This window comes from Diabrotica undecimpunctata, chromosome 8, assembly GCF_040954645.1.
Source record: "Diabrotica undecimpunctata isolate CICGRU chromosome 8, icDiaUnde3, whole genome shotgun sequence".
Classification (NCBI taxonomy): domain Eukaryota; kingdom Metazoa; phylum Arthropoda; class Insecta; order Coleoptera; family Chrysomelidae; genus Diabrotica; species Diabrotica undecimpunctata.
Window position 1 is genome coordinate 131,543,186 of NC_092810.1, and position 20,269 is coordinate 131,563,454.

Consider the following 20,269-nt stretch of genomic DNA (forward strand, 5'->3'; position numbering starts at 1 on the left):
TCTTACAACTGTCTGTATTTCTAATGGAGTGGGGTTAAAATGTGAGTAGGAAGGGTTGGAGAACGGGAAATAATTGTAAAATTGTGGTAGAATGGTAGCTAGTAATACAGCGAAAAAATGACATGATTTTTCGCATGTGAAAAAATTGAACATATATATATATATATATATATATATATATATATATATATATATATATATATATATATATATATATATATATATATATATATCTGTATGCCGGAGGTAAAGGGCACTATGTCACAAATTTGTAATTTTACAGGAGAAGCGTTTTAAGTTTATTTTTGTGTTTGTTTATTCACAGGATGTATGTTAATACACATTATGTCACGAACCCTTGTCTAATTTATTCTTCAGATTATTAGCTTTCAAAATTGTATTATTTAAAACACATATTGTGATAATAAACTTGGTTTATTTTTATTAAAAAAAATTAAAACACAATGTAGTGGACATAGTGCCGTTTACCTCTTCAAGATCTTTTGGGTCATAGTACAAGATGTATACTAAAAATGCATTATACAATATTAAACTGTAATTTGTTTCTCCTTCATGACAAACATTACAGGGTAAAGTATAAAACTTAATATTTGTTTAAATTTTATGACCGGAATACTGTTAGAATACTAAAAGAAACATAATGTATATCCCTCATGCATCAAAAACTTCCTCTTCATCATCTTTTGGGTAATCACTAGCGTTGTTAGATGTAGGTAAATTTTTATAAAATTGATGACATACAGATGGTAAATATGGTAGCAGTAACATCAAGTCATCGAACTTTTGGCGAGAAATTGGTAATAAGTCATTAGTGATAGGCAGTAGAACGTCTGGCCATGTAATTTTTTCACTTCTTCGAAATCGTATCATATCAAGTTCTTTAAAATTATTATCATCAGAAGAAATTTTAAAAAATAGCTTTCCTATAGCCTCTCGACGAACTTGAAAATGAACACAGGCAGACTTTAATACACGTTGTTTTTCAGTGTCAAGTCTTCTTAAGACAAAAGGAGCTTCTTTTCCGACAGATAATGAGTTGAATTGCTTGAAGTCCTCACATTCCATATTGTGTAAATTGTATTTAGTAGATTTTTGGCGTACAAGTTGTTGCCAATCCCAAGGAGTTAGTATTGTCATGTTTGGCACTCTTTTCCTTTTCCTTCCAAAGTGACCATGAACAGTGTCTGCTTCCATATGAGTATGGCTCTTTAACAAAAACTCTTGATCTATTTGCTGAATTTGTGGGAAGATCTTCAAAATCCAGAAATATGCCATTGCAATAAACGTATTTTTATTTTGACCATAACAGTTGTCCGTCCATATGGTTATTTGTTGAATAGTAGAGTCAGGTATTACACTATTTGTCCATTTTAATAAACACGAAGCCATTTCTTTTCCGCCACGAGCTGCTTTACTTTCATCCCACATCATTCAGTGTACTGAAGAGTCGAAGGAATCATAAATCGTAACATTAAATGTCCACAATTTTCTCTTATAAAAACTGATGCTGTTTGTAATCAAAGGTGTAGGTAAGCACTTCTGGAGATCACAAGTCAAAACTTTATTATATCTCGGATTATCCGTGGAAAGTTTAATATCTCGATTTTTTAAATCATATCTCTTCTTTGACTCTGCAAGAATAACTGTTATATTATTTCTTGGCTCTAGATTTAGTTCATTCGTGGGCCTAGCACTAAATGAATCACAAACGTCACATGTGTTTGTACCAGGTAATTTAAAGAAAATATTAAATTGTTTGTTAAACACATCAGAATACAACCAGTGTTTAGCAACCAATTTTGAATCAACATTATTTTCAGCACAATAGGTTGTATAAAGTCTGTATGTATTCTTAATATTTAATTCTGATCCCAAATATTTTTTGGCGGTTTTTTCTCTGGTATAATGGCTCTCATAGTTAGAGAATGATGAAATATGTTTCTTAACATTTTCAATAATTTTAGGTAACGTTTTATTGCTAGGAGGGTGCTTCCCTCTTAGGTCTGGTTGTACCAGACCTCCTTGTTCTGTATTTTGTAAAACGTTTACAACCACTTTATTTGAAATATCTAAAGTATTAAAAAACATAACTTTGCAAACGCCAACATTCTAATACGCTTTTGTTCTTTTCCGGACATTGAGTTTTGTTTTCCTAGGTTACACAGCCTTGTCCGAATGTCGGATTCGTTTTTTACCGGCTTGTTTAATACTGAATTTATTTTGTAACTTCCTTTTCTTAGTTGGGTTCTCATTTACATTGTCGGTATTTCTACTATCTTCGTCATTGGAATTATTACCAGTACTACATACTTCATCATCGGATAGAGACCTTTTTTCAACTGATCATTTGGTTGTTCTCTTAACTCGTGACCTGTTCTATTATTACTGATTCCCGCCTTTAGCTCTGGCGAAAAACATCTTAATTTTTCATCAGTATCACTAGATGTATCACTAAACATGCCAATATAATTTTTCATAATCAACGTTATTCATTCAATGCAATAAATGTGAGATAATGATATTATCTTACCTCTATTATTTTCATTTTGTTGTCTTAAACCCAAATTCAATATTTTGGCAACACATGAATGTTTTTTGCACTCCATAATCAGTTGTATTCACTTATTATAATCACTTATTTACTGCATATAACTAAACAAAATCTGAAATGTAAACAATCAATTCCAAGGCACTGTGTCTAGATGATACTGCAATGTTAGCAATGTACACAGAGGTATAGGGTTTCATGTCCACATGGTGCCCTCTGCCTCTAAACAAAATGTGACATGATACTTTTTTTAAAGTGCTTATCTTCGTTATTTTATAACGTAGGACATAGTGCTTTATACCTCTGTGTGGAGAATTAAAAGTTCATTATAACTGCAGTATAATCCCAATATTGACAAAAATGGACATAGTGCCCTTTACCTCCGGCATACAGATATATATATATATATATATATATATATATATATATATATATATATATATATATATATATACACGCTGTTCAGTATTTCGATCACATCAATTCTATTCAACATAAATTTCTGATAAAAGGACACACCCAAAATGAAGGGGACAATACTCATTCGGTTATAGAAAAATATGTCCAAAAATCTCTTAAATCCGGACCAATTTATACTCCGGATCAGTATGTAAATATAATTCGAAACGCTAAAAAAAACAGAAAAACCGAATAAAGTTCATGAATTGACCCACGACGATTTTTTAGACATAAAGACTTTAGCCGATACAATGGGAAAGAACTACACAAAAAATACTGAAGCAGAGCAAGCAAAGCTGACAGAAATAAGAGTAATGAAGTATGCTGCCGATGAAGAAAATTGTTTTCAGTATAAAACTTCATTTGAAACGCAATCTTTTAAACAAGTTAAAATAGATATTACAAGAACAAGGCAAATAAGAAATAATGCGGCCAAACCTTCATTACAGAAAGTTTACAAACAAAAATTTACAATATGTGAAAAAAAAAAGGATTATTGGAATTAGTTAGAAAACATACCATTCCTAGATTCTACAATTCATTTTATTCAAATTTATAAGACTCATTTTTAAAAAGCTCTTCCTTTAGAGTTAAATGAAATTGGATAAGTTTTGATTTTTTGATACCTATCTTTTTTGATTAATTTTTTTAATCATATTCATGGTTTTTATTTGAATTATTTTCTTGAATGTACTGTTAGGTTTTGTTTTTTCATAAATTAAAACTACATGACACTTTGTATGTATTTATTTCTGAAAAATTTGGATATGAAATTTAGTAACAATTTTTCGTGAACATTGGCGTAAATCAAATTTTTTTAATTTTTGAAACATACCTGCTTAAAGCAACCCATTTTAACATATGTCAAATTAAAGTCCATAATATAAGCTATTAAATTTTTTAGCAATACCACCATATCAATGTTTTAGTAATATGCTAATAATCATTACAGTTTGAGTAACTATGTTTTTTTAGTTGTCACTATTCTTGCCAAGTGACGATATGTGACGATAGCGTTCCACTGGAGAGCCTATGGCAATCAGTGGAAAGTGCCAATATTTATACAGAATTAATAAAAGTCGTCAAAATTTATAGACTGGTCCACAATAAATAATAATTTTAATATATTATACATCGATGTAAATTAATTATTCGTCTATGAAACTGACCGTGAGGTTTCCCAAACAAGTTAACTAAAATATTTCAATATTAATCTTCAATAAATAATTTTTTATTTTTGTACGAGCTGGGAGAAGCTTGAAAAATCTGAACACATGTAGCTCACAAATAGTGAATTCGGTTCAAACATAAACATCCAACTCTAATATTATTTTATATAAATATATTTTATGATAAAAAGATATAAATTCAACATCTGTATTCTTGTGTCTTTTTAACCTAATGATTTTAAAGATGTGTACATTTCTCTCGTGGGTAATTAAGGTGGTTTTAGTGTGTTTGTTTGTTTTGACACAGGTTTCGGGAAACACCACTTCTGTCCTATATACATCGGCAGTGAAACCGCCAAAAAGTTCCAATATATTAAATTATGCTGGAAAAACATATTACTTCTCTACTGCAGTTAAGGTAAGTAATATAGAAGTTTAATACAAATTTAATGCAAAGGTAAACATAAAAATCCTTAAACTTTAAATCTAATAGTTGATATTTTCTTGCCTTTGAAGTTGTATTTATTTATATAATCTCATAAATAATACTAATAAAAAGTGAAATTTCTTAAAAAACTTTTTTTAGCAAAAGTAGAAACCCAAATCGTAATTGGTTTACAAAAATATTAATTTTATCAAATTATCGCTTATCGGATAACAATAAGGTAAGTCGCTCTTCCACAATCCGACAATCCGACTCACACAGGAAAAGAACTTCTCGGAAGTAGCATAGCTATAGTCCAACATTATTGAAGAGGCGACTCGTTCTTTAAAACGAAATAGTTCATGGGCCAGGACTTCTCGTAACCGATCAAAGTCCAAGGAGTTTCAGATTGTATTCTTATGTATTTTGACCCGCTGAATGCGAATTTCAAACTTGCTTTTGTGTTAATTAATTGTTATAAACAATTTAATTACAATACCATTACCATAATAACTAGGTACCAGCTTTACAACTAAACCTTATTAATTATAATCGAGATATTATTTATAACAAAGTTATAATAAATATAAACGGATATTTTTTTATTAATAAAGGGATATAATTTGTTTATATGTATAAACAAATATAAATATATTTAGAATTTTAGCTACGAAAACTTTGGATTATAGCAAAGCAAGTTACATCGTACGATCGAAGACGAAGAATTTTATGTAATTAAAAGTAGGGGAAAGTCGGGTAAAATGGCCCCCTAACGTATTTCTCATAATTTTAATAAAACCGCTGTTGAGCTTTCTTTGTTATATTCAGTACTACTAGCGCCACCTATGCACGAAGCTGTGAAGATGTGCGAAGCATAATAGCAAAGAATATAGACGCTTATTAGCGTCTATATTCTTTGATAATAGGCTAGTTTTAATATAACCTATAAAAACACATATACTATTGCTAATTTCGTGTTCGTAAAAGTTGTATTTTTAGGCGTTTTAATTAAAGTAAGTTGAATTTTTTAATGGATTTTAAAAATGTATTTTTTCTGTTTATTTAATATTTGTTGCAGTTTCTCTAAATATCAAGTCACTGATGTGAATTAGTTTTTATATTTGATTAGATTTTGAGGTAAAATGGCTCCCCCACGTTGAGGCAAAATTACCCCAGGAACCATTTTACCCTTGCTTAGCCTACCAAATAAAGTTTTGAGTTATACTGGAATATTTTTATAACAATCAAATGTAGGTATATTATCTTTACAGAAATAATGTTTAGAACTTATGTTCGGAAGACGACAGACAGACAGCAATGGGATTCAAATTCAATGAGACTTGCCTTGGAAAATATTTCTATTGGTATGCCTTTAAAAATAGCCGCTAGGCTTTATTGGTATTGGTAAGTGAACTAAAAGTAGACTACTTTATTCATAGGCAACAGGTTATTCGAAAAGCCTTGGTGGATTCACTACAACATTGCCCAAAGAATTGAAGACTTAATGAAAGAAGTATGTTTTAAAGAAAGAACTATTTGGCATGACAAAAAAAAAACACATTTGTGAAATGGAATACGAGCTTGCGGAGAGGAATGGTATTAAACACAGGTTTTCTAAAAACAAAAAGTCAGCTGCAACGGCTTGGTTTAGAGACTTTCTAAAGAGATATCCAGAGATTTCTTTTAGAACTCCTTTTAGATGAAATACAAAATAAAGATAACATTAATCCTATGAAAATATGTATAATATGGATTAGTCTGCTATCCAGACGGCCCCTAGCAAGTTGTCCAAAGTTTTAGCACACAAAGGCCGGAAACAGGTTGATTTCCTAACAGGCGCTGAAAGGCAACAAAATGTCACCGTTGTTCTCTGTATAAATGCAGCAAGTCAATTTATCCCTCCAGCAATAATATTCCCTCGCAAACGAAAGAATTAATTATTATTTCAAGGCGCCCCATATGGAACACTTTCTCTTTACAACGAATCTGGATACAGATGAAATTGACACCTTTATCCTGTTCTTAAAGAATTTTCAACAACATACACAGTGATCAGCTGAAAATAGAGTTCTATTATTGCTTGATGGTAATTCAAGCCACAAGTCTCTCGAAGCTATAAAATTACTGTAGAGAAAATGATATTATAATGTTGTCGTTTTCTCCACATTGCACCCACGAGATGCAGCCATTGGATGTAGTAGTATTTTCACGTCTAATGACATATTTTAATGATGAAGTTATTTTATAGTCGTAACTCTCTATAAATAGCTAGCTTGTTTGAAACATCGTATCGAAGAGCTGCAACACTTGACAACAGACTCAGTGAATTTGAGAAAACAGGCCTTTTTATCCGAACATATTCCCAGATTGAAAATTTATACCGTCGTGTACAACTGATCGACCTATTTTGGAAAATAAAACCGTTTTCCCATCCATGAACAAAGAACTCCTTCTCCACAAAAATATACTTCTTTGCTTCCAAGTACTTTCCTAATAAGGAAAAGAAAAATTCGTAATATATGTCTTCATCAGACGACTCAGAGGAATGAGGATCATCGGAAAATGAAACTCAATCAATTCAAATCCGTAAAAATAAGTTACGAAATTAGCACATCAGAACAGAATGGTAGCGTTAAATGGAATGAAATTCCATCATCACTGGAGAATACTTTTGTAACCTCATATTATATAATAATATCTCCACTACCTCAGGCACCTCCTCAGGCAAGAAGTTCAAGACCTTCGCAAGGATTAACTGTGTTCACGTCTACACCAAATTATATTTTGATGAAAGCTAAACAAAAACACCCAAGTCAACTTCACAGGCAACTAAAAAAGCTGTAAACAGAAAGGTGTTAAAAAAAAACACAAGAAAATAAGAGATTTCATGATATTTTGCTCGGAACTAGCAGTAAATCGCAGGCGAAAGAGTTTTTAATTAAGTGTGTTCCGTGGTTGGTGTGGATGCGTGTGATAAACTTATTTACCACAGAAACAAAAATAAAAAATAGTTGAATCAAATAAAACATAAAAAAGTGTTAATAATATTTATTTTGTAAAACGTAATTAATTCTCGTAGGGACGGTATTTTTTGTATATGTATCGCGGACCAATGCAAATGGTGTCTCAATGATTACTGAAAACAAAAACTCAACACATAACATGCGTTCTTTGTTTTTAAAAGCCAGGCCATAAAATTTTATTATGGGGCTGGTCGTTATATTAATTTCGTTTCCCATAAATGTAAATGCGATTTTTGTAAATACAAATGTAAAAATTACTTTTTCTGTACAAAAGAACTATAGGGATAATTTTACCCTAACCATGGTGTAAAACGGTCCCTTTAGAACTTGTTAAAATAATGTTTTTTTGCTTTTAACTGTACACTTACATATAATTTTTTCAAAAAAATATGTTCTGCTATACCCCAGTTATTGTCTCATTACACTTTATTTAATTGTTTCGATTTTTGTTATTTCTAATCTAAAAAAATGTTAGAGGGACCATTTTGCCTCACTCTCCGCTATGTCTAAATATATTTTTTATTGACATAAAGCAGTTTTAAAGTGCGCGCGCCGTTACGCGCGGAACCCCTAGAAACGTAAACTATGAGAGTATAGGCAAGGCCATAAATTACAGGATGTGTGTGAGTGTGTGTGTGTGTGTGTGTGTGTGTATGTGTGTGTGTGTGTGTGTGTGTGTGTGTGTGTGTGTGTGCCGTTACGCGCCGAACCCCTAAGAAATAGTGTGAAAAGTTCTTCGGCCACAGAATCTTTTATTTATGTTTAAAAATATTTTTTTGAAGCGAAGCTTCTATACTGGCGTTGTATTACTTTTTTTCCGACAGTAAAATGGTGAGGCGAGCGTCACGGAACTAACGCAACGAGAAGGCGTCGTTAGGGGTAGCATCATAGAATAGCGGTTGTTGACATGGATTCACTACTCTCGATCATTTTGTTTTAAGTCAATATATATTTATTCTAAGCAGATTTAAATTTAAAAAATGTTTGAAAAATAACAAAATAAAGAAATTAAACGAGAAGTAAAAAATTAAAAGAATATCTGTCACTAAAAGATTCGATTCGTAACGATTGTCAAATTTAAGTCATAAATGTCATCCGATTAATAACAATATTGAATCATCTGTTTAAATTTTTAACACACTTTTCGTTTTAAAATAATTTTATATAAATACAATTATTATTGTTAATTACTTATTACGCACCCATGAAAGTTTCTTTCGACCAATTCATCTTTTTTCGCCAATTTTCCTTTTGTTACAAGTCAAAGTAGATGGTGTTTGGGTCCTCTAATTATATAGCCGCAGTATTCTGTTTTTCTCCTCTTTATGATGATTGTGAGCAGGCTTTCTGACTTCATCATTTTAAGAACAACTTGAAGTGTGCAAAACCCATGATATTTTTAAGATCCGTCGATAGCACCACAATTAGAATGCTTCTAATTTGTTAAGCATTGTGGTTTTTAATGACCATGTCTCACAACCATATAATAGGATAGACCACACAGCAGGGATCTGATCTGGTCCAGGTGATTTATTATTTTTGGCTTGCTGTATTGCATTTCTGACTTCTGATGTCAGTATACTGGGACCTCTGTCTAACTGGTTGTCATGTGTAGTATGTGTAGTGTATGTATATCTTTTTCTCGAGAAGCATCGTTAAAAAGATCACTGACGTATCTCTCCTATTCTTTGCACTGTTGTTCGTAATCACAAATTTTTCCATCTGCATTTTTAAGTATATGAGCAATTTTTAGTCTCCTAATTTCGGAGGTATATTTAAGTTTCTTGTGGAGGTTGAAACTGTCGTTTTTTGGAGGTCTTCTATTTCTGTACATAAATTCTTGAGCCAAGATTCTTTGACTTGCTTAATTTTTCCTTTTATGAGTTTGTTGATTTTGGCGTTTATCTCGCGTTGAAGAGATAAGATCTCTTTTTTGCTTAAATTTATGAGTTAACAGATGTATTTAATGCAGGAACTTGAAAAACAGCATTTCCAACATTTTAAGAAGTACACATGGTTTTAAGTAATAATCAAGCAGCCGAGTTTTAAATAATACATTTTGTTATCATCCAAGATAATCTGATGCCCAATTCAATGTTTGACCTCCCCAAGATTTGTTCTTTTGTGTCTTCACTCGTCCATCCAGATCATTTGCAATTTGTGTAGGACAGTGTGTGATTTATATCCAATCCTAAGATGTTTCTTAAAGGAAATACACAGAGAGTAAAACAAGGAAAGAAAAGCTTTTCTTTTTATCCAGCAAGAGGATTCTTTTAAGCGGCGTCCAATTTAAATAGTTTAGCAACCTTCTTGTGTTTGTTACCCAGGAAATTTTTGTAAGTATATTTTGATTTCTTTCTTTGTAGTTACCCCTTTCAGTTCCTCAAATAAAGACAATTATTTACGACCCAGCTCACCAAGCAAAACAAGAGTAGCCGTTCGCAAACGTTTCAGTTTATTTACTTACCCTATCTCCATCCCAGTAACTGTTAATTCCTCCTTTCAACCCCCTATAAGCAATTTATATTGTTAAGTGACACCCAATGTGGTAGGCAAATTAAATCGTTACATATTCTGAATAATGTCAAAATTCCACAAATAATGCTTTCATACTGATATGTATACAACGCGCGCATATTCCAGTCGAGAGCGAATGAGACATCTGTATACTTTAAATTCGGATTAGTAGAGAGTAATACAGTGTCAAAGGCGCTCTCGATATCAAATCATGTTACCATTAAATCTTGCTTGTTTAAAAGGCGGTTAAGATCTATATTTGTAACGTTAATAAGTTGTCAGCAGTGGTTCGAGATGGACGGAATCCGGACTGAGCGGCTTACAGGAGTATAGTGCATGTTAGTGTAATAGGCCGGTAAAAATTTGGATTAGTCGTGACTTGTCCTGTTTCATGATTGATATAACGATATATTCCCTTCATCATATTGGAAATTTCTGATTGGTATATATTATGTTGTATATTATAAAACGTTTTTTAACGGCAGATATTGGAATATTTTTGAGGAATATGAAGGGTGGATTTAAGTTTATAATATACATCTGTTTAATGTAAATAAATCAAATTTTTGTGTACTGTACTCCACTTAAAAACCTATGTGGTTGATGTATATTGTATGTTTTGAATAAATGAAAAAATGCTTTAGACTTTATATTGTTTTAGGCTAATTTTTATGGTGCTTTTCAATTTTGTCGCCTGCAAGGAATGCAATTGGTTAGTATTATGAATGATGCTGAAAACGATAGATTAGGAAAATTTGCAGATGAAATAGGTAAGAAAATAGTACCGCTTATGTAAGTAAGCATATTATGTTTCATATGTAAAAATTGATAAAGATCGTTATATAGATTTGAATAATATTGCATCGTAAGAAAGAATAAAAGAAAAAGTAAGAATGTATTCCTACCAATCGTTTTCTTTAAGGTTTCTATCCCCCATTGCATTTTAGAATTTTTTTTTCATGTTATTTTTGGTCGTTCACGTTTTCTTCTATTTGCAGCATTCATTCTTTCCACGTGGCCATACCATATAAGGTGTGGGTTATTATTACATCGGTGATCTTTTCTGTTAATCCCATTTGTATTTTAACGCCTTCTTTTCTTTAAGGTTTGAATTTTGATATTCTCCCTCTCTTCCGAAAATTTCTGACAGTAGGATTTTGAGGATGGCGCGGACGATATTTTCTTTATGAGAGGTCTTCATATCGAAGGTAACCGTATGTCGTCATCTCTTTTATTGAGACAATTTGACCTTTTTCAATTTATATGGCTTCTTGGTTTATTGAAGCGGGGGCTATGGTTCTGTAGTCTTTAAAATCAATTTTGTGATCCTTATGAAATGATGATGTTCAACTAGAGCTAAAATTGAATTGGAATTACAAACAGAAATGAAATATTCATAAATCCTATTTTAGATGTATGAATAGAGAGCAGTCTGCACAAGGAATTTTATAAACGCCGTGTTGTTCATTTGGAATGTTGTCTTTTATTGATCCGAAAAGAGATAAATCTTATCCAAAACGGTTACCGCGAAAATCACATCAACAGGAGCATCCACAGAAACCCACTCAATCTCAACCCAAAAACTCAGACCTTCATCATATGAAAGCTTTTCTTCCTTACATCAAAGGTGTCACTGACAAAATCGACAAAATTCTCAAATCGAGAGAAATAAAGACAATATTTACCTCCAATAAAAACTTTCATCTCTCATGCACATTTTTTTATATCAAATTAAAACTAATTTTTTCTTATAGAGGCTGCCTGAGAAAAAATGGTCACAAATAAGAGTGCCAGCTATTAAAGATGCGAATTATCAAAAATAAAGTAAAATAGAGTTAGGGCGCAACGACACTGGTTTTACAAGTCAGAATATTATGTATATTATTATTATATCTATCGACGCATGCTTTAAGATCTCACACAACTGACACTTCAAACCAGTAGCGTTGCGCGCTAAGCTGTCTTTTATTTTATCTTTGATACCTCGCGTTTTTAACAGCTAACAACCCTAATTTGCGACCGTTTTTTCTAAAAGGCAACCTTATATCATTATATTAAGAAAAAAATTAGATTTAATTTAATATAAAAAACATACACATACATCAGCGTATTTTATTTAAAAAATAAATTAACGAGATACAATATTTGTCAAAATTTAATTACTATTAAAAAAAATAAAATTATTTCCTGCCACTTTTTGACTGGTAACCTATTATCAATGTATTCTCCCAATTTTAAATATATGTACAAATGTGAGTTTGATTAACTACTTTATGAACGTAGTGATCCTGCAGTGGGATGTTAGGCTATTACTTATTTGATCAACTGCAAATAGAGGTGTAAGAAGTGTCTTTCTTCATCTCTATACCTATTTCTGTAAGATTTCCTTCAGCTGGAATGTAGTGTCTCCTGAATGAATATTTTAAATAGAGTTTTTTCCTGCGTGTCTAGCTGTTCACATTTTTTATCTCTTACAACTGATTTTTCGTTTTTGTTACTTCTCTTTTGACTTCTCTATTTAATCCAGATATCGGTCTTAGAACTTCATCGTCTTGCGTTCCGAACCAAATTTTTTACTCTTTCTTTTCATATTTTACTAAATATTTGAGATTATCGTCAAATCATTTCGGGTTACTAATTTTCTCATTGGCATGTTTACCCAATGCATTTTTAGCTGCTTTATGGATATGTAGCCTTATTTGTTCTTAGAGATATTTGGCTACTGTAATCTTATTGGAGAGTTCTATATCGTAGCGTTCGTGTCATGTTCTTATATTGTGTCGTTCAATGATTTCATGACGCTGAGTCATGTAGTGTTTTTTGTAAAGTAGTGGGTTACTCCATTAATGCGTGAGTTGCCTACATAGGATCCTGTTCCGTTTGTTTTAGATTTTGTCTTTTTTTTCTTGGAATGATTGTATGCTTATAACACTATGTTGGCCAGGTGGGTTGGTGGATATTTATTCAGCCTTTCACTCAGATTACACGCTGTTTATAATTATCCTCTTGAGATCAGATGCTAATATTTTGATAGTTTAGGTCCACAGTGGATATTTCATTTTCCGGATATTAACTATATCTGGGAGGTATTCTCCTATGCCACAAGTAGGGATGCGCTCGATGGAAGGCTAACTAGCAATAGTTAGCAATAGTTAGCTTTGGTTTTTGTTCATATTATTCCAGACTAAATACTATACACGAAATAAAATTATCAACAATGTTTCTATAAGATTTATTTATAAGTAAGTGTAAGTGTAAGTGATAATGAAATATTTAATTTACATATTTATATCGTCTTCTTTTTCTTTAGGTGCCGTGTCGGTATTCAGAGGCCTTTAGCATGTTTAAAATTTCCTTAAACTTTTCTCTATCGGGTGCTGTGCGAAATAATTCGACTGTGAAACCACACTATTGCCTAATATTACGCAGCCATGAAAGTTTCTTTTGACCAATTCATCTATTTCCCTCCACCTTTCTTTGTATTATAAGGTAGTTATTTAGGTGGTCTAATTATATACCCCAAGTATTCTGTTTTCTCCTCTTTATGATGTTAATGAGTTGAGGTTCTAAATACATCAGTTTAAGAATATCTTCATTGGAAGTATGTGAAATCTACGATATTTTTAGGATCTGTCCATAGCACCACAATTTGAATGCTCCAGGTCCATGCCTCACAACATTTTAAGACCTTCTTGCAAATATGCATCGATAGGTTTCTTTGACAAAAAATTAGTTTTCAGGCCATAAGAGCCTTACGTAATATTTTAATTATAAAAATCATGAATGTGTTGCTTGTGTGAGTCCATTTCAAAAGGTGAAAGAAATAATAAGTTAGACTTACTCACAATCAATTTAATTTAACTAATCGGACGACCGGTTTCGCTTTCTACAATATGCAAAGCATCTTCAGGTCACGATACAAAGTTAAAATGCTGAAAACAATAATCCCATATTAGGGTGTTGTCTAATAAAGATAAAAACATAGGTAGGTGATACAAATTATATAAATTACAGTAATTATGCCAATATTACATGTCTGTGGTTTTATAAATGAATAAAAATAATAATAATAAAATGTTTAAGCAGACAAGGTAAGACCCACAAATTGGTAACATCGTCTATTAAACTGTAATGAATCAATAAATAAATGAACAACTAAATAAACATTACTTACATGCCGGTACTCTATTAATTGATGGTTGAAAGAACATGGTTCAAACTATCTTGGATTGTTGATTGGAGAACTCAGGTTAACTATTGTAATTGTTTAACAGTAAACTGGGAAGTTCTTGAGGAGACAGATTTTATCCAATGAAGTAGAGATAAGTGGAATGTATTGTTTGTTTTATGAAAGTAATGTTCTATACCATTAATTTCTTTAAAGTTATTTAAGTTTATTCTGGAGATATATTTATGAAATATGTGTTATTTATTGAGATTTTATGTTTTGTTCTGGAAGGTGACGGTTGTAAGACAATGAATAGGAATGGATGTATAGATTGTGTGGGTGTGCAATTGTATAAACTTGAAGTTATCAAAATTTCTTTGATAAATTTGTTGCAATAACTGGCAAATTATTGTAAAGTCGAAAGATTTTTATGTTAAAATTAAATTAAGACACTTTTACACACACAGAAACACACAGAAAACACTTTAAAAAACGGGGGACGAAACAAACATTTAATTAAAAATAAAAGGAGAGGATTTCCAAAAGAACTACATTTCTTATTAGGAGACAATGAGTTTTTTATGTGCTGTATATCAGATTTTAGAGGTAAACTTGACAAATGTAGGTTAAAGTGTGACAGTTCTTCTTCTATTTTAAATGCTGTAAGTTAAGTTATCCAGTTTATGAAACAAGCTGATATTAATAAAATCTAAATTTTTAATTTTAGATATCAAAGTTATTTGATGTGTTAATATTGGCATACTTTAACAAACTTTAAATAATTGATTTCAATGTAACAATATAAATAATTGTAATACTTATGCTATGATAACTAACTCAGCTAAGTCAAAGTTACAGAACAAACTTAAGTGATTATTTGTTAATTAAATTAAAATATGTACATTTGTATTGAAAATGTATAATGTATAACTAAATTACAAACTTTCTTTGAAAATAATTGTTGGTGTGAGTCATCTGTCATGGTGTGTATAAGTATTTTTAAATATTTATTCCAATTCTGATATGTTAATATGGAACTGAAAATAATAAGCAAATAAACCATTGTTGATAAAATTATTTATAAATTAAAGAAAATTAAAGAAATTGACTGAAAATTAAGTATTCAAAGGTTAGTTGGTAATTTTAATATCTGACAGTTGGGACCGGAAATTGGTTATACCAACAGGTAAAAGGTTCTCTATTTAAACCGGTGTAAAGTAAAATTATTCTTATTTCAATTTTCCAATACCATGAAGAGGTATCATCACACCGACACGAACATTGGTGAGTTTGTACAATAATTTCTGTGACACTTTAACAATTTTAAATTTAAAACAGTTTATAGTTAAAATATAATATTTCTATTAGAAAATGTAGATTTGCTAATTATTAGGATTAACAAAATTCTATTTAATTAATACTGCCAGTCTGAACGAATTTACCATGTTGTGTTGGGAACAATCAAACCACGTGTTAATTTGAAGTTAAATATTTTGTAAAATGAGTGTATGTCGCAACCGGATGGGGTGTAATATTATTACACCCCATCCGGTTGCGACATACACTCATTTTACAAAATATTTAACTTCAAATATTGAAGTTAATTTGAAGTTAAATATTTTGTAAAATGAGTGTATGTCGCAACCGGATGGGGTGTAATATTATTACACCCCATCCGGTTGCGACATACACTCATTTTACAAAATATTTAACTTCAAATTAACACGTGGTTTGATTGTTCCCAACACAACATGGTAAATTCGTTCAGACTGGCAGTATTAATTAAATAGAATTTTGTTAATCCTAATAATTAGCAAATCTACATTTTCTAATAGAAATATTATATTTTAACTATAAACTGTTTTAAATTTAAAATTGTTAAAGTGTCACAGAAATTATTGTACAAACTCACCAATGTTCGTGTCGGTGTGATGATACCTCTTCATGGTATTGGAAAATTGAAATAAGAATAATTTTACTTTACACCGGTTTAAATAGAGAACCTTTTACCTGTTGGTATAACCAATTTCCGGTCCCAACTGTCAGATATTAAAATTACCAACTAACCTTTGAATACTTAATTTTCAGTCAATTTCTTTAATTTTCTTTAATTTATAAATAATTTTATCAACAATGGTTTATTTGCTTATTATTTTCAGTTCCATATTAACATATCAGAATTGGAATAAATATTTAAAAATACTTATACACACCATGACAGATGACTCACACCAACAATTATTTTCAAAGAAAGATTGTAATTTAGTTATACATTATACATTTTCAATACAAATGTACATATTTTAATTTAATTAACAAATAATCACTTAAGTTTGTTCTGTAACTTTGACTTAGCTGAGTTAGTTATCATAGCATAAGTATTACAATTATTTATATTGTTACATTGAAATCAATTATTTAAAGTTTGTTAAAGTATGCCAATATTAACACATCAAATAACTTTGATATCTAAAATTAAAAATTTAGATTTTATTAATATCAGCTTGTTTCATAAACTGGATAACTTAACTTACAGCATTTAAAATAGAAGAAGAACTGTCACACTTTAACCTACATTTGTCAAGTTTACCTCTAAAATCTGATATACAGCACATAAAAAACTCATTGTCTCCTAATAAGAAATGTAGTTCTTTTGGAAATCCTCTCCTTTTATTTTTAATTAAATGTTTGTTTCGTCCCCCGTTTTTTAAAGTGTTTTCTGTGTGTTTCTGTGTGTGTAAAAGTGTCTTAATTTAATTTTAACATAAAAATCTTTCGACTTTACAATAATTTGCCAGTTATTGCAACAAATTTATCAAAGAAATTTTGATAACTTCAAGTTTATACAATTGCACACCCACACAATCTATACATCCATTCCTATTCATTGTCTTACAACCGTCACCTTCCAGAACAAAACATAAAATCTCAATAAATAACACATATTTCATAAATATATCTCCAGAATAAACTTAAATAACTTTAAAGAAATTAATGGTATAGAACATTACTTTCATAAAACAAACAATACATTCCACTTATCTCTACTTCATTGGATAAAATCTGTCTCCTCAAGAACTTCCCAGTTTACTGTTAAACAATTACAATAGTTAACCTGAGTTCTCCAATCAACAATCCAAGATAGTTTGAACCATGTTCTTTCAACCATCAATTAATAGAGTACCGGCATGTAAGTAATGTTTATTTAGTTGTTCATTTATTTATTGATTCATTACAGTTTAATAGACGATGTTACCAATTTGTGGGTCTTACCTTGTCTGCTTAAACATTTTATTATTATTATTTTTATTCATTTATAAAACCACAGACATGTAATATTGGCATAATTACTGTAATTTATATAATTTGTATCACCTACCTATGTTTTTATCTTTATTAGACAACACCCTAATATGGGATTATTGTTTTCAGCATTTTAACTTTGTATCGTGACCTGAAGATGCTTTGCATATTGTAGAAAGCGAAACCGGTCGTCCGATTAGTTAAATTAAATTGATTGTGAGTAAGTCTAACTTATTATTTCTTTCACATTTTAATTATAGTTATTATCTCTTTATCAGAGTCTCAATTTACAATAACCAGCTGCCAAGGTATTTAAAATGGTTTACACGTTCCATCTCCTCTCCATTAAGAGAAAGCAGACCTTGATCTAAATTTATCTTTCTAACCGCGATCCAGTTTGTTTTTGAAATGGTAATTTTAATCCCTCTCCGATAACTTGCTTCATTGACTACATTTACTAATATCTGTAGATCTAATAACTTTTCTGTCTTACTCCCTCTTGTCTGTCATCCAAAGTCTCTCTAAAGATTTCTTCAGAGTATGGATTAAAAAAAAGTAAAGTTCGTGTAACCTTCTGGCTAAGGTCTAGTGTTAGGGTTTTCAGGTCGCGCAAGCGCCCCTAACATGACCTAACGACTACTTTCGTAGCCGGGACCGACGGCTTTACGTGCCCTCCGAAGCACGGTGGCAGCTCAGTTAAATTAGAAATTTTAAATTTTTGTCGGTGCCGGGATTCGAACCCAGGCCCTCCAGCTTGTTAAGTCAGTAACATAGCCACTGAGCTACGGCTGCCACTATGGATTAAAAAAACTGGGTCACAAAACACAAGCCTCTTGTACTCTACGTTTGATGGGTAGTTTTTCAGTACAACTATCTCCAATTTGGATAGAGCTACTTAATTGTAATATTAGCAGTCTTATATCGTAGTTAAGTGCGGCTGCCCGTAGGCAATTGAAAAGTGTTTCGTCTTGTAATCAGTCGAACGACTTCTCGATGAAAGAGCCAGAAACATTCTTTCGAAACTTACAAATTTTTTTAAAGAGAAAGCGCATACAGAATAGTGCCTCTCTAGGTTCTAGACCACTCTACTTTTGCTTAGAAGAAATATTCATCAATGTGTATGGCTCATCAAACTGATTAGTCTGAAGTCACTGCATTTAGTGGGCCTGTTTTTCTTTGGTAATGTTATAAACAGTGACTCCAAACAATCATCTGGTATTTTTCTTTCGTTGTAAATTTTGTTAAAGAGAGTAGTTAGGTATGTAATGTTTTCATCATCCAAAAGTTTAAGTACCTCGTCAGGGAGCTTTATTATTTTTTTCTTGCTGTATTGCTTTTCTAAATTTTGATTTTAATATACTACGACCTCTGTCTAACTGTTTGTCATAGGTAGTATGCGCATGTCTAGCATTTTCTTAAGAAGCATTGACAAGATACTGATATATCTCCCATTTTTTACACTGTTGGTTGTGATCACACTTTTTTTTTTCTTTTTAACGAGTTTGTTTATTTCGCGATATTTGTTATTATTTCTATTTTTATATTTCCACCGAACTGCCATCAGATCTAGGATTTCCTGTGTCATACACTCATTTTAAATAGATATGTTTTTGTTTAATTTTAGGCTTGAAATATGAGCATTTTTGGACTTCCGGAACAAACTTAGCTAACACTCAGAGATTTATTTGGTTATCAACTGGTAGTGCTATAGTTTACAGTAACTGGTATCCTGGTGAACCCACTGTACATAGCTCAGATGGAAAGGATTTGACTGAAAATTGCATAGAGGCAACCAGAACAGGTGGGCCCAAAGGGCTTTATTGGAACGATCGATATTGCTTGGATGAACTAAGCTTTATATGTGAAAAATATAGAAATGAATGTAGAAAATAAATATGTTCGCAGAAGGTAATTGACTGTATGTTAATACATTAGGAAACGTATTCATTAACGTATTGCATAACAAGGCGATTACTGTAGTTTAATAGATAATTGTAAAATAAATAAGATAAATATTAAGATTGTAATTGTACACTCCTAGAATACTCTTAATACATAACATTACAATAGTCCTTTCCCCAATCCTCCGATAGTCGTGTTTTTTCAAGTACTGCTTCTCAAGCTCGGCCTCCATCACGAAAAAACTTTTGTTTGGACCAGTTTTGCTAAAGCGAATCATCTCAATTTTCCTTTTATTGGTCTACGACTGAAACGATTTCCAAGTAGAATGGATCTTTAGGTTACTTTAATTTATAATTTTTGTCTCATAAGTATAAGTTTGCTCAAACTATCGTTCAATAAACGAATCGGTATGCTCAGAATAATAATTTTTGTGGGACATTCATCTAATACTTAAATAACTTTTTTAAAGGACTTAAGAAAATACAACTATTTGTGGATATGCCATTCTATATGGGTGTTGTTTAAATAAATAGGATTACGGCCTAGTGAAATAGGAAAAAAAATAAATTAAAACATTCTCATCGAGGATGTCCAGCGATAGACATCTATACATTTATGAGGCATTTAAAACTCTTTCTGATATTTATCGAATATATTGTACCGTTTTTAAATAAAACGAGCGGTTCTTAATTTATGTATTTATATTTATTTATAAGTTTACAGCACAAAAATATC

The 20,269-nt window shown here is 31.2% G+C and overlaps 2 protein-coding genes across 2 annotated transcripts in view; one reads left to right on the forward strand and one right to left on the reverse strand.

Annotated features, from left to right (window-relative positions):
- LOC140448023 (chitooligosaccharidolytic beta-N-acetylglucosaminidase-like) overlaps positions 1–20,269 on the reverse strand; it is a 68,872-nt gene that overhangs the window by 41,817 nt on the left and 6,786 nt on the right. The window lies entirely within an intron of this gene.
- Positions 4,284–20,253, forward strand: LOC140448577 (C-type lectin mosGCTL-7-like). Its single transcript, XM_072541661.1, has 3 exons — positions 4,284–4,615; positions 10,823–10,931; positions 19,257–20,253. The coding sequence occupies exons 1-3, from the start codon at positions 4,430–4,432 to the stop codon at positions 19,523–19,525; spliced, it is 564 nt and encodes a 187-aa protein (XP_072397762.1). The 5' UTR covers positions 4,284–4,429; the 3' UTR covers positions 19,526–20,253.

Coding starts and splice junctions, on each gene's coding strand:
- LOC140448577 (XM_072541661.1), top strand. CDS start 4,430: ATGATTTTAAAGATGTGTACATTTCTCTCGTGGGTAATTAAGGTGGTT. Junction 4,616..10,822: donor ACTTCTCTACTGCAGTTAAG/GTAAGTAATATA, acceptor ATATTGTTTTAG/GCTAATTTTTATGGTGCTTT. Junction 10,932..19,256: donor AAAATTTGCAGATGAAATAG/GTAAGAAAATAG, acceptor GTTTAATTTTAG/GCTTGAAATATGAGCATTTT.